Here is a 13,649-nt window from a genome sequence, read left to right as displayed (position 1 = left end):
CATTGCTGAAAGACACAAAGAATTACAAATCATAGGAATCCAATGTAATTTACACTGGGATAAAATATGCTGGCTTGCTGGGTCCAGAAGATGATAAATTCTTCTTGAAATAAATGTCTTCTTGAGAGACCAAATGCTTTGGCTGCCTCTAAACAAAAACCCGCTCTGGAACCAGACAATATTAACAATTATCAGGAAGTTGCTAACGGACAAGGTGTTTGAAAGGCTGGTAGTTGTCCAGGCATTCTTTGGATGAGCCTGAGTTTCCAGATCCATTTCAACGGAGGGAGGGGTTTCAAGCAATCCCAGAAGGTGGTTCTGGAAGACTCCTTCTCAGATCCTTGGCATTATGCCATGGGCTCTGTAGGGTTCCATTTGGTCCACCATGCTATTTAACATTTGCATGAAATCACTGAGAAAGACTATCCAGAGACCTGGGGTGAAGTGTTATGAATAAGTGGATGATACTTAACTCTATTACTCTTTTTCATCAAATTGAAGGTAAAGCAGCAGGAGTGCTAAATCAATGCCATCAATGCCAGGCTAAAGTAATGTTGAAGGACACAGTGGCAATCCTGCGCTAGATAGCGTTGAACTCCCCCAGAAGAAGCAGGTTCATAGCCTGGGAAGTGGTCCTTAATCTGTCACTGTTACCAGCACATAAGTTGCTTCTGTGGTTAAAGGCCACGGAAGGCTGACTAATTGTTGGAACAAGAGAAACAGAATGGAATATCCAGTGCTTTTTTTCCTTTAAAAAAATGCTTAGGGGTACTCTCATTTTCCTACTCATATTGAAATACTACCTCTCAATGAGGCCAAACTTAGATTCACAAAATGTTTAGGGATATGCGTACCCCTGCATACACCCAGAAAAAAAGCACTGGGAATATCTTAGAAACAGGCAGGGTTCCATCCAGTCAGCTGGAACAGGAACAGGAACACTTTATGCAGCAACATTTTCTTGTAAGTCCCACCTGTAATGATACAAATAGTTACTGGAATAACACAGTGAAGTAACTCGACATAATTCTGTGATTTATGCTGCAGCAATCAGCTAGAGCTATACAAGAGAGGAAAAAGAGGGATTTTGCAGTATTTCCAGAAAGCCACATTTATGCAGAAAACAGTTGAGGAATGCCTCTAATATATCTCAGGCAGATATGATTAAATAAAGAGCATTGCATCGCAGACTACAAAAACTAGGGCAGCTTATCTCTGCATTACTCAAAACAAATGGTTTAAGGGGCAGGCCAGGTGTCAGGGAAATCTGAAACCGATATAAATCTGATATAAAATCTTATACAACAGTTGGGAAGAATGGTGGCATATTTTCAAGCTAGTTTGCAACAGTGTGCATCTAATAGTTTTCTTGATTTAGGTGGCAGCCATAAATATTAAGTCAAAACAGAAAACATACTTCACACACGCACACAGGACAGACATTGAGACCAGAGGCTTCTTTCTCAACCATGAAGGGAGTTCCTGGAAAATGAATGTGTATAAGAATGCCACCCTCTCCTCTGCTTATTTATGTTCATTTAGTCCACATACTAAGTCTAAAAAGAGATAGATTATACTTGTGGTTCCTGGATACAATCTCAGGGCTGCCACCTAAATCATAACGTCCTGCTTCTGGAGGCATCTGACTGCCTGTGGTTAGCAGGACTGGCCTAAAACCTTTTGGTGCCTGAAGCAAAGAACAAGAAGTGCCTCCTCTAATTCTACTTACAGAAGCATACTCCAAGACCAACAGTTGAATCTTACTTCAGTACCAAACCTTGAAGCAGCAAGCCAGATTAGGGTAGCCAGAAGATACCATGTGGTGCCAAAGGGCAATGGCTGGTGGCTCAGTAGGAATAGGTCAGATTGCTACCACTGGCCCTAAGCATCCGCTACCTGAGGCGGTTGCTTCACACAGCCTAATGGTAGGCTTGGCTCAGATTATTAAAGGGAAATGTGCTGGACTGGTTCACCTAGGAAAATTCCTGTGCTTTTATCACAGATTTGACCCTTTGTGAAAACATAGGTGCAGGTGGCACAATGGATTCTGATTAGATAAAGCATCACTGATGTGGCTCTCAATAGTGTATGTGAGGCCCAAGTGGATCCGGGTCAAGTCTGAAGACTTAACCAAACAGCGGGAAGAATCCTTACCCTAGAGCACGGATGAGGAATCTGTGATGCTACAGATGTTGTTGGACTCCAACAACTCCCGGCCTCTTGAATACCAGAGATACAGAGTAAGAACCAAACCTCACCCATATCCAGAAAAGTGCACTAAAATGTAGTCTTTTTAAAAAAATAATAATAATAATGCTGTGTGAGGGTTCAAACCCTACCAATGTGAGTACAGTCAGAACTGAATGACAAACAAGGTCTTGAGTTTCTTTTGAAACATCAACATGGAGGCTTGCAAATGGACTTCTCAGTAAGCTATTCTAGAGTTGCATGGCCTTATTGAAAAGGCCCTGCTGTTATCAGTAAATTTTCTAGAAACATGTGCAACGTGGTCCCATTGAGTTCAATGCTGCTTATTCCTAGAGGGAAAGGGTATAGGATTGCAGCTCAAGCTTGTTGCTTCACTGATTTCTGTGGGAACTTGGTACCACTAACATAGGGCTCGTCCACTGTTCCGCTTGTTCTGTGCCCAAAAAGCACATATCTGAGAGGTTTCCATTTGTCTTGTGGGTCTGAGCGGTTTTTCATTGGTCTTGCTACTTTCCCCAGGAAAACCAGCTGCTTTCGCTGAATTGGAACAAACATCAATTCACAGAAATATCTAAAGATGTTTGTTCCAATTCAGTGGTAAACGATTAGTTTTCCTGAGGGGAAGTGGCAGGACAAGCGAAAGTGTGTACAATCCCTTAGTCTAGATGCAACTCAATACTTTGGTGGATATTATGCTTTACTTTTATTGTATTTTAGTGGGTAGTCTTATCTGACAGATTTTAATTGTGTTTCACGGGCCAATATCTGCCTCTCATGATGTGACAGGTCTAAAAAAAAAAGTTCCTTTATTTCTATTGTGCTTTTATGTGGAAGATTTTCTCTATTTAGACTGCTTTCAACACAGAGATATGAAGAAAGACTCCAAAAATGTTTCTTCAAATGCCACATAGGTTTTAAGCAACTGATTCTCAAAGTAGCCCTGTTCATACTTTGCATGAATAATTCATGCAATCATTAATGAATTAGGTCTGCCTTGAATATGGTAGATTTGCACTTTCATTATTCTGTCAGGTAGCAAAATAAGTTAGTTTAACTCAGTTTGTGCCTTTAACCAATATTGTGCGCCTTCCTTGCTTTAGCAGTTCTTCCAGGTGCATTGTTTGAACTCACAATCACAAGTTTGAAACCTGAAAAGTCATCAAGGTGTTATTTTTATATACATTTACACAATGTGTGGTGATGTCCTAATGTTTTTTAAAAAAAACATTAATATTTTTAATATTTGGCATTTTATTACGTTTTTATATGTGTTGGAAGCCACCCAGAGTGGCTGGGGCAACCCAGCCAGATGGGTGGGGTATAAATAAAATAAATCATCATCATTACTATCGTTGTCATCATCATCCTAAATACCGTTCCCCAAACCCAAACAAACAGAAACAAAGTTTTAGCTCATTGGAAAGATGTTTGGAAATGTATTGGTAGAAATAATGAAACTAAACTTAATGTACAGGATACCTTATTGCTTATGAGGATCAGGCAATGCTGATCCAAGTCGATTCTGGGTTTATCATCTAGTTCAAACTTCTCAGCTCAGACTCCTGCCTCCCAAAGAAACCTATGGCTCAGCTCTGACACAAGTTCCTGAGATCGATCACACCTTTTAAACTCTATTAAATCCTCAATGGATTGAAAAAATGCACCCCCAAAATTGAGATTCTCAGCATTCCCATAACTGAAATTTGCACCAAGCTCAATTTTCTGCCGCATTCTAAACCTCTGCCCAACATTCCAAATTTTGTGAAAACCTGGACCTCAGAAGCTCAAAAGAAAACCTAAGCCAAATAAAAGCACAGGACAACATACTGTTGCATTATTTACTCTATGTCCAGAATGTAGGTGTCATTGGCACATAATAGTGATTGAGAACAGATGGCTATAGAGTAGCCATGGTGATAATCATATGGCCAGAATAGTTACCAGCCATCAACACCAGGCCTATATTTTATTCAGAAGATGAAATATTTGCATTGATTCTACATTCTGTCAGTCTTTGAATGCTGCAGCAAAATCCTGCCATCATGCTTTTCACTGTGCAAAGAATTTCCTTTGACTTGAATGAATTTTCTCTGCACAAATGCTGCTGCAATTGAGCAGATTCTGTGTCTTTGCATACAGTTGGTTCAGCTCTTGAGTATATTCCTCTGTTTATTAAGTGACCTTTCTCATTTGAGAAAATGTTTCTATCCTGCAGCGAAACTTTAGTCCCTGGAAGATGAAAAAGATTATCCATAATTCAGGAGCAAAGCCAGGCATTCAATAATAGTTATTTGCTGACAGCTTTTCTAAGAAATCTCACATCTTATAAGTGTGGCTCACTTGGTCTCAAAGGGCTGAAGCAATGCAGGTGAGTCTATTGCCACAGATGAGATCTTCCATAGTGATGCAGGTTTGGGAAGAATCTGCCACAATAATTGGGTGAACAAGTCTTTATAAAAACCTGTGCCACAGAGGCTAAGCATCTTTCCAAGAACTTCATAATCAGCATGAATTGGCAAACCCATGCAATTTATTGTCCAAGATGTGCAGATGTTCACCTATGAATGTCAGTTGCTATACCTTTGTGCTTCATTCATGGGCTTCAGAGGGGTGTCTGGTTGGCCACTTTAGGAAACAAGATACTGGCCTTCTGGTATCTGCAGAATGCCCCTTATCTCAATAATTATTCTTATGTAAGTAAGTGGATATGCACAACGTGGGTGGCACTGTGGGTTAAACCACAGAGCCTAGGGCTTGCCAGTCAGAAGGTCGGTAGTTCAAATCCCCGCGAGGGGGTGAGCTCCCGTTGCTCGGTCCCTGCTCCTGCCAACCTAGCAGTACGAAAGCACAAAGTGCAAGTAGATAAATAGGTACTGCTCCAGCGGGAAGGTAAACAGCATTTCCGTGCGCTGCTCTGGTTTGCCAGAAGCGGCTTAGTCATGCTGGCCACATGACCCGGAAGCTGTACCCCGGCTCTCTCGGCCTATAGAGCGAGATGAGCGCCCCAACCCCAAAGTCGTACACGACTGGACCTAATGGTCAGGGGTCCCTTTACCTTCAAGTAAGTGGATGATGGTTACCTAAAGCTTCATCTGCTAACCTATTTATAGATTATGCCCCAATCCTTTCTCAAGTACTGTCATCTCATGAACCACATTGTGTCCGTGATATCTGGGTTTGATTGTTGTTTTTGAGTGGGCATCTATTTAAATTAACACTAGGAATGGCAGAGAAATTCGGTTCTGTTAGGATTTAATGTGAACCTACCTACTTTGAACCTTCCAAAATAATATGTGAACAGAAAATAGCTTTCCTTCAATATTTACTCTTCTCCAAATTTTGTGATAAGGTTTTCTAAAATGTGTATATTAGGGTAAAGTGTGCATCAAAATGCATATATCAGTGAAATAACATAAAGTGCTTTATATTAGGATAAATTGTTTGCAAAAAGGTGACTATCATGCAAATTGCATATAAAATGTGTATATTATGAGAAATTTGCATTAAAATGCTTTAACATTTTTATTAGGATTTTTATTTTTATTATTACTATGCGTAATGGTGGATATTTTTGAACACTGTGGGTAAAAGAGCAGGCAATTACTAGAGGAATGTCAGCAATAAGTAGAAAGGCCCAGGAAGAGAAGGGAAGGGAAGCCTGGGATCCTAGGCAAGATGAGAGATGGCGATGAATAGGTGGTCTAGGATGCAAGGCATTATATGTCTATTTCCCCATTTATTTGCTCTTTTCAGCCTGGCCCACACAAACATATAAACAGCAGGCTAAATTAGATCAAGGAAAGATGTTGCCAGTGTTCATCTATAAGATCAGGAAGTAATTAATACATTTGGTGATTCAGCTAAGATTACTTTGAATGTGAACACAGTTGACAAAGACGTAACCAGTATTAGAATCATTCCTATACATTACTCAACATAATGCAAGGGACTGAAATAACCCTTGCCAGGCGGTGACTGCTAAACTTTCATTTGATTCTTTGAAAGCAAAACAGCTTTTACTAAAATAGCACAGCACATTTTCTGCATGCTGTGGAAGAACCATCCTTTTTAGTCAGGTTATGCTAAATCTGGCGACGAATAGTGTTTCAAAGCAGTATTTGATTAGAGGATTTAAAAGGACGGGGAGAGAGAGAGAGAGAGAGAGAGAGAGAGAGAGAGAGAAAGAGAGAGAGAGAGAGAGAAGGTTGATTGACTTTAAAATGCATGACACTGAGTGTTATGGAAAACTCTTTGTATGGAACCTAATTAGCAGTGTAACTTGTGGATAATTGAAAAGTAATTTACTGCTTCTCGTTAAAAGTTACAAATTTAAATATCACTTGTGGAAATTTGCTGTTTCAAAATGATTACCATGCCAATAGTGTACTGAATATATGAGCTGTTTTGTCAACTGTGTGTAGACTACTTTTATGGTGAATGTAGGGGGCCCTGTAGAGGATGTATTAGCTGTACAATTCCACCTTTCTAGAATTCCTTCTCCCATTGCTGCTTTCGCAACATTCATATCATAATTGGCAACTGTTGATTAAACCCAGCCCAGTTCGTCTTTTAAATCTGAGTCTCAATTGCTGTTTGCGTGACTGCAAGGTCTCCAAGGGTAAGGTGAATAAGCAGTTTATAAAATTATGCATTGCATGGAGGAAATGGATGAATAAAAGTTTTCCTCCCTCTCTTATAATACAGTGGTGCCTCGCAAGACGAAAAGAATCCGTTCCGTGAGTCTCTTCGTCTTGCGTTTTTTTTCGTCTTGCGAAGCAAGCCCATTAGCGGCTTAGCGGATTAGCGCTATTAGCTGCTTAGGGGCTTAGCGGATCAGCTGTTAAGCGGCTTAGCAGATCAGCTGATAAGCGGCTTAGCAGATCAGCTGTTTAGCGGCTTAGCGGATCAGCTGATAAGCGGCTTAGCGGCTTAGAAAAAGGCGGGGAGGAAAAAAAACCCCGCAGGAACTCGCAAGACATTTTCGTCTTGCAAAGCAAGCCCATAGGAAATTCATTTTGCGAAGCACCTCCAAAACGGAAAACCCTTTCGTCTAGCGGGTTTTCCGTCTTGCGAGGCATTCGTCTTGCGGGGCACCACTGTACTAGAATTCATGAGCACCCAATGAAGCTGAAGATGTTGGACCACAGCCATGTCTGAGTATTCCGATAAAATGATCACAAATGACTTGAAGGCCTTTTCATAAGTTCCAGCCAAGCACACGCACCAAATGTTGGCAGGACAGAAAGAAAAAGACTCCAGAGGAGCTCAACATCTAGTCATGCTTGAACAGGACAACAGTTCTGTAGAAGGCAATATTTTCAAGTAACACGGACCCAAGTTATTTAGGACATTCATTAAAGGTCAAAGCATCCACCATTAGCTCTTCCTTAACCTGTCCTGAAACTTAACTGAAGACAAGTAATCAGACCTTCCCAACAGAGTGCCTTTTCCTATATTGCATACTGGTAATACAAGTTCCAGAATCCCTGGTATTCTGTCAGTTTCCTGCTGGGATTTCTGGAACTTGTAGTCCTCAGCCGCATCGGGTAAGGACAGATTACACTGGAATTTAGAAGTGCCCAGTGCTACTGCTTTCCCCTTTTTCAAATTTCTGGGCCTTCGGCTACGGCAAGGTTCTGGCAGCTCATGGGATCAAAGAAGCATAGCCCTGTAATTCACAGCAGGCTTTGTGAAAGTCTGGGTTCAGTTCAATTTTGTCCTTTCTCTTGAAGCATCACTGGTACCAGGGTTTTAGAATTGTAGGACCAGGAATCTGCAAGCCAGGTCTTGTTGTCTAGTAGCCAAGTGTAAAGTTCAGTACTTTACAGTGAATATGGCAGGAGTAAATTAGGCAAAAGGTTGGAAGAGTGAGGATGATGTTTCATCAACAACTATGATGGTGTGGGAAAATAAATAGGCATAGGATTTAGACATAATGAAGAGTCTCCACCAGAATAATAATATCCACATCGGTAATCATAGCTGGCAGATTACTGTGGCAACCCTAAAAAAGTTTTTATTAACTATTATCCCCATGGAATTATTCTCCCCAGTGTATTGCTGCTTTGTGAAATCAATTTTGTCTAGCTTTTTCTTTGCTCCTAATAGAAATTCAGCAGCAGCAATAATAATTATAACAAAAACCCGGAAGGTACATAGTAGAACCATAAATATTTACAGAAATCTTGATAATGTGTAACTGAATTTACCTGGCTAGCATTACAGATCTGAAAAATAAGGCTTTGGAAAATGACGATAATATTTTCTTTTCTAAACTATTCTGTAGTTCACAATTCTATCTATTTTTCCTAGGCACTCCTTGTATTTTATAAGCATGCAACTGAAAATACTGAATATTGGCAAAGGTCCAAAGAACCATTAAACTATTTTCATGAGCCCAAGGGATATTTTTGCTGCATTTCTTGAAAATGGTGTTGTTGTCAGGAGCTCGTCCTACTCTTGAGTAGGACCCTGGCAGAGCATGTTCTCTCCTTCCTGGCTGATCGTTCGGGAGCTTCAAAAGCTTTCCTCTGCCTGAACATCACAGCGACTGATGCCAACAGACATCAGCACACTTAGGGATCCACAGAGTCTTCACAGCTTGCGTAACAGAACTCAGCAACTCAGCATTTTGGTTAATCTACTTTATTTACATATAAACACACAGAGAGCACTGCAACATGGCTCCCTCTCTCTCAGACAGCAAAGAGAAAAAGACCAAAGGACAATAGTCCCACTTCACAGAACACAGTAACACAAACATCCTGTCTCCGTCACTTCCCACACTGTGGAGTCAAAACATACACCGTCATGTGATAGACTACAATCCTATGACTGCAATCACGGAGCAGGAATCTTAACAGTTGCATGTTCCCTGGTGCTGAAGCAGACTTTGTAACTGAGGATTCAAAAGCAGTTTATAGTGTAGCATGAGCCCAAACTGTACAAGAAAAGTCACAAATTCCACTGGGCTATCACAACTGGTGTGTATGAAGACTTAGCAGATATGTGGACATCTGCCTTCATGCTCTATGTGACTTCATAGTGATCAGTTTCACCTGGAAAACCACTGGCCATGAATTTGACACGTAAGATTAATCCAATAAGAAAAATCCCCATTTCTAATATTGCTAATTTTTGTTCTTGGATAAAATGCCTTTTTATTTCTCTAGAACAGCCATTCCATTTCTAAATGTTTGCTGTGGTAAATTACTGAACTGTTTACATTTTGCAGTAAAGAGACATAAACAATTAGGTATGCTAAATGTTTCTGGGGCATCTCACTTTTTGTAGTCTCTAATGCACTATTATAGGCCTTAATGACTCTAATGCTTCAAAGTGCACTAGATGAGTAGTGTCAGCTAAAAACAACTTTCAAAAGACTCTTATAAGTGATCTCCAAAATAATTTAACTGTTTCACAATTCCTCTGTGTTTTTTAACATTTACCTCAAGGATCTCTATACCTCCAGATTATTAATATATTTTAGCCTGTAAAAAGTTTTATACTTTTTGACATTGAATCAATAGGAAGCTTTCCTTAAACCTTATAAATAATCATTGCAGTTATTTCCATCTTTCATATGATATGTGAATTCTCAGGCCCTTTCCCCATTTTAAAGAAACATTTATGATGTTTCCGTTTACCTCAGAGAATGTCAACCATTTTGAGCAAGTACTATGGGCACCATCCCCTCTTATCACCTCTCCTCTCCCTTAGATCACCTTCCTAAGAGATGGATGCCTTTTCAAGAGATCTGGGTAAAAGTCAGATCCCGTAGAATTAATCTGAGCCTTGAAAAAGCATACAAAGTTGAAAGAGGAAGTAGGAAAGAGAATTACTCTTCTGACATCCTCCTTCAGCTCTATGGGTTTTTCAAGGGAAAATCAATAACCAGCTCATGAATAAAGGGACCGGGAGATGTGTGGGTGGTTCAGAGGCTTCACTGATGCTGCAGAAAGATGTCAAGGGCACCATAGTCCTTACAGGCACCAAGTATTTGCACCCAGGAGAATTAGAGTAGCTACCCACTTCTTCAAGGCGCTGACTTGCCCCTCACATTGAGGGGACCCTGCGTTGTGTGACATGATTTGCATGTCATGCTCCCTCTATGTGTCCCACCCCTGCCCGGCGTGCAAGTGGTGCCCAGCAGCAGCGCGCAGTGGGAGGATGGCAGTCTGCTCCAAATTGAGGGGGGCTCAGCCCCTTACCCACAAATATTGAGGGGGCTGAAGCCCCTTCTGCCCCCTATAGTTGGTGCCTCTGTCACACTTACTTTCAGAAACAGATGAAAACTAATGCCAGCCCTACTGGTGTCCAGAACATGGTCTGAGGACACATGATCTGGCCACATTCTGAAGGTAAGCATGTCTGGGTCTGCTCAGTGATGAATAGGAAACCACCTTGGAACGCCATGTAAGCTTCCTTGAGTTGCATGATGGGGGGAAATGTGGGATATAAACGTACTAAATATTAATTATGGTGTGATTTCAGTACGGAACTACTGCTGGACACATGTGAACTAAGCAATTGTGACACATGGAGCAGAGTCTCCTGCAATTCCAACAGTAAACAAGCAGTAAAGTTCTAATTTTCTAGGCTCAATATGGTTATAACACTGCAAATGACATAAATTCATGACATACCTTTTCCACTGAGTTAGAGCCTAGTCACTTCTACAGTAATGTACATTTTTCACTCTTGTTTCATGTCACACTTCTCTGAAAACATGTCCCCTTTTATTCTGGAAATGATACGAACCTTCTTTTTTATCTTCCAGAGAAACCTTCACTTTTGTATCCGTTATATCTTTGAAAGAGGATAGAAAGAGAACTACATCGCCTTTCTCATTCTTAATAGGGACAATGTCCAATAGGCACCAAAATGAAGACCCTGTAGGGGGGAAAATAATATATTTAATTCAAACAGCAATCTTTTCCCTTCTTTGGTAGAAAAATATATTTAAAGAATGAAAATTACAAGTAATGCAATTTTAAAAAATACCAAACCAAAATACCCATAACTTATCTAAAGGGTCAATAGTCAGGAAATCACAGATGTTCAGCTCCTGTAAATCTCTTTGCATCATCAGCTGAAGCTCAGTAATTCTGCTTCCTCTGAAAGCAAAGCATTAATTTAAACGCAATATGCATCTACTGGGATCATTAATAGTCTAATGAAGCTTTTTATTTTTCTTACATGGTATTTCCCTTTTAACTTGGCCTGTGTTTCCTATTTTAAAGAAATGCCCCCCTCCCCAGTATGTTAACTTTGGCTTCTTAACCTCCTTTATTCACTATCAAATGCCATTACTTAAGATTATACCATCTCTCCCTCCTTGCCCTCCCCCTGGCATTGGTTACATTCCTGGCGTCTAATATATGACTCCACTGTTTCAAAGACATTCAAACTAATCACACTCTGCCTTAAAATAGAAACTAAAGCACAGCTCCTCAAATCTCAGCTGTTAAATACAGGCAAGTTGAAACTCATTAAATGCTTGATTTCTACACAGGAGAATATCTGATATCCCTCTGCCTACGGAAATTACTGTGATAAATGTCTTCTGTGCAGTGTGTTAATTGCACTATGGCAGCATGGCAGGATTGTTTAAACACACTAGTTCAAAATGCATACAATTACATGTGTTTAAAGTCACTAATTTTTATCCTGAATGAGTATGATGTATTTAATGCGCTGGCTGTGATTTTTATAGTCATACTACATGCTACTACTTAACATGATTAATCGTAGCAAGTTGCCACTCACACAAATATTTTATGCGGCAGGAGGAAATGACAACACTCCCTAGTTATTTCCAACAATATGCCTCGTGTGTTGAAGTAAATGGAATTCACGTACCAAGGAAATCGGGTCTGAATACACAACTACTGGACACACATTTTGGAAAGTGTCTCCCAAAGCAACAATAATACATCATAATAAAATGCAGTCAGGGCTCCTTGGGATTTTTCAGGGTAAAATCCCCCCCCCCCCCCGCTTAACCTCAGGTGAGTAATTTGTGTGTTCCTGTGGTATTATGTTCCTGATAGTCTTTGGCAGGGCTTTTCTTCTCAGCTGGAACTCAGTTCTGGCACCTCTCAGGTGTTCATAGTGAGTTCTGGCACCTCTTTTTCTAGAAAAAATAGCACTGGACTATGAGGATTCTGACCCAAAGAAGGAGCAACCAGCTGGTTCAGGAACACCAGTGGTGCACCCTTTGGAGATGCTGAACTGGGACTCTGACACTGAACTAGAGCTCCCAGGATCCAGAGACACACAATTTAGCAACAAGCACTAATCCAGGCTTGCCAATCAGAAGGTCGGTGGTTCGAATCCCCGCAATGGGGTGAGCTCCTGTTGCTCGGTCCCTGCTCCTGCCACCTAGCAGTTCAAAAGCACGTCAAAGTGCAAGTAGATAAATAGAAACCACTCCGGCGGGAAGGTAAACGGCGTTTCCATGCGCTGCTCTGGTTCGCCAGAAGTGGCTTAGTCATGCTGGCCACATGACCTGTAAGCTGTACACCAGCTCCCTCAGCCAGTAAAGCAAGATGAGTGTCGCAACCCCAGAGTCATCCGTGACTGGACCCAACGGTCAGGAGTCCCTTTACCTTTACACCTGGGGTTTCACATACTCCAGTGTCAGTTTTCCAGTGCAGGCGGCATGGAAGGCACCTTTCCACACCCATTGTTTAATCTGGACACTGTGAAAAGTGAAGGTACAGGGAACCAGGCACAAGGCCTTTTTAGTAGTTGCACCCGCCCTGTGGAATGCACTCCTGGCAGTGCCAGATTAGGTACTAGCCTATAGGCCCTACGCCTTTTAGGGGCCCCATGACAACGGATCAAATAATATTGTTTAGGTTTATTTAAATTTTTGGTTGGTGAAATAAAAAACTTATTAGGAGATAATTTGCAAGCCCCCCTCTGCACCCCAATTTTGACTTCTTAGGGGCATCCACAGCACTGCCTCTTGGCAGATGTCAAAGAGTTAAACAACTATATACCGTATTTTTCGCTCCATAAGATGCACTTTTTTCCTCCTAAAAAGTAAGGGGAAACGTGAGTGCATCTTATGGAGCGAATAGCGCTGCGCAGAGAGGTAGAGCTGCGCAGTGCGCCTTCAGCGAAGCGGGAGGAGGAACGGAGCCCCTTCTGTTCAGCGACGCGGCGGTCCTGCGAAGCCGGAGGAGGAACAGAAGGAGACCCTTCGCAGGAGACGCGCTGCACAGAGAGGGAGAACCGCGCAGCACCCCTTCAGTGACGCGGCTGTCCTGGAAGCTGGAGGAGGAACAGAAGGAGACCCTTCGCAGGAGACGCGCTGCGCAGAGAGGGAGAACTGTGCAGCACCCCTTCAGTGACGCGGCTGTCCTGGAAGCCGGAGGAGGAACAGAAGGGTCTCCTTCTGTTCCTTCTCCAGCTTTGCTGAAGGGGCGACGTGC

General features: G+C 41.6%; 1 protein-coding gene across 2 annotated transcripts in view; it reads right to left on the bottom strand.

Annotated features, from left to right (window-relative positions):
* Positions 1-13,649, bottom strand: part of KCNH8 (potassium voltage-gated channel subfamily H member 8) — a 159,538-nt gene that overhangs the window by 84,554 nt on the left and 61,335 nt on the right. For both annotated transcript variants that reach the window (XM_079947190.1, XM_079947191.1), the window contains exon 3: positions 10,969-11,100. In XM_079947190.1, the coding sequence (XP_079803316.1) occupies positions 10,969-11,100 (132 nt within the window). The remainder of the gene's footprint in view (positions 1-10,968; positions 11,101-13,649) is intronic.

The sequence above is a fragment of the Podarcis cretensis genome (genome assembly GCF_951804945.1).
Source record: "Podarcis cretensis genome assembly, chromosome: 12".
Lineage (NCBI taxonomy): Eukaryota > Metazoa > Chordata > Lepidosauria > Squamata > Lacertidae > Podarcis > Podarcis cretensis.
This window is presented reverse-complemented; position numbering and strand designations above follow the sequence as displayed.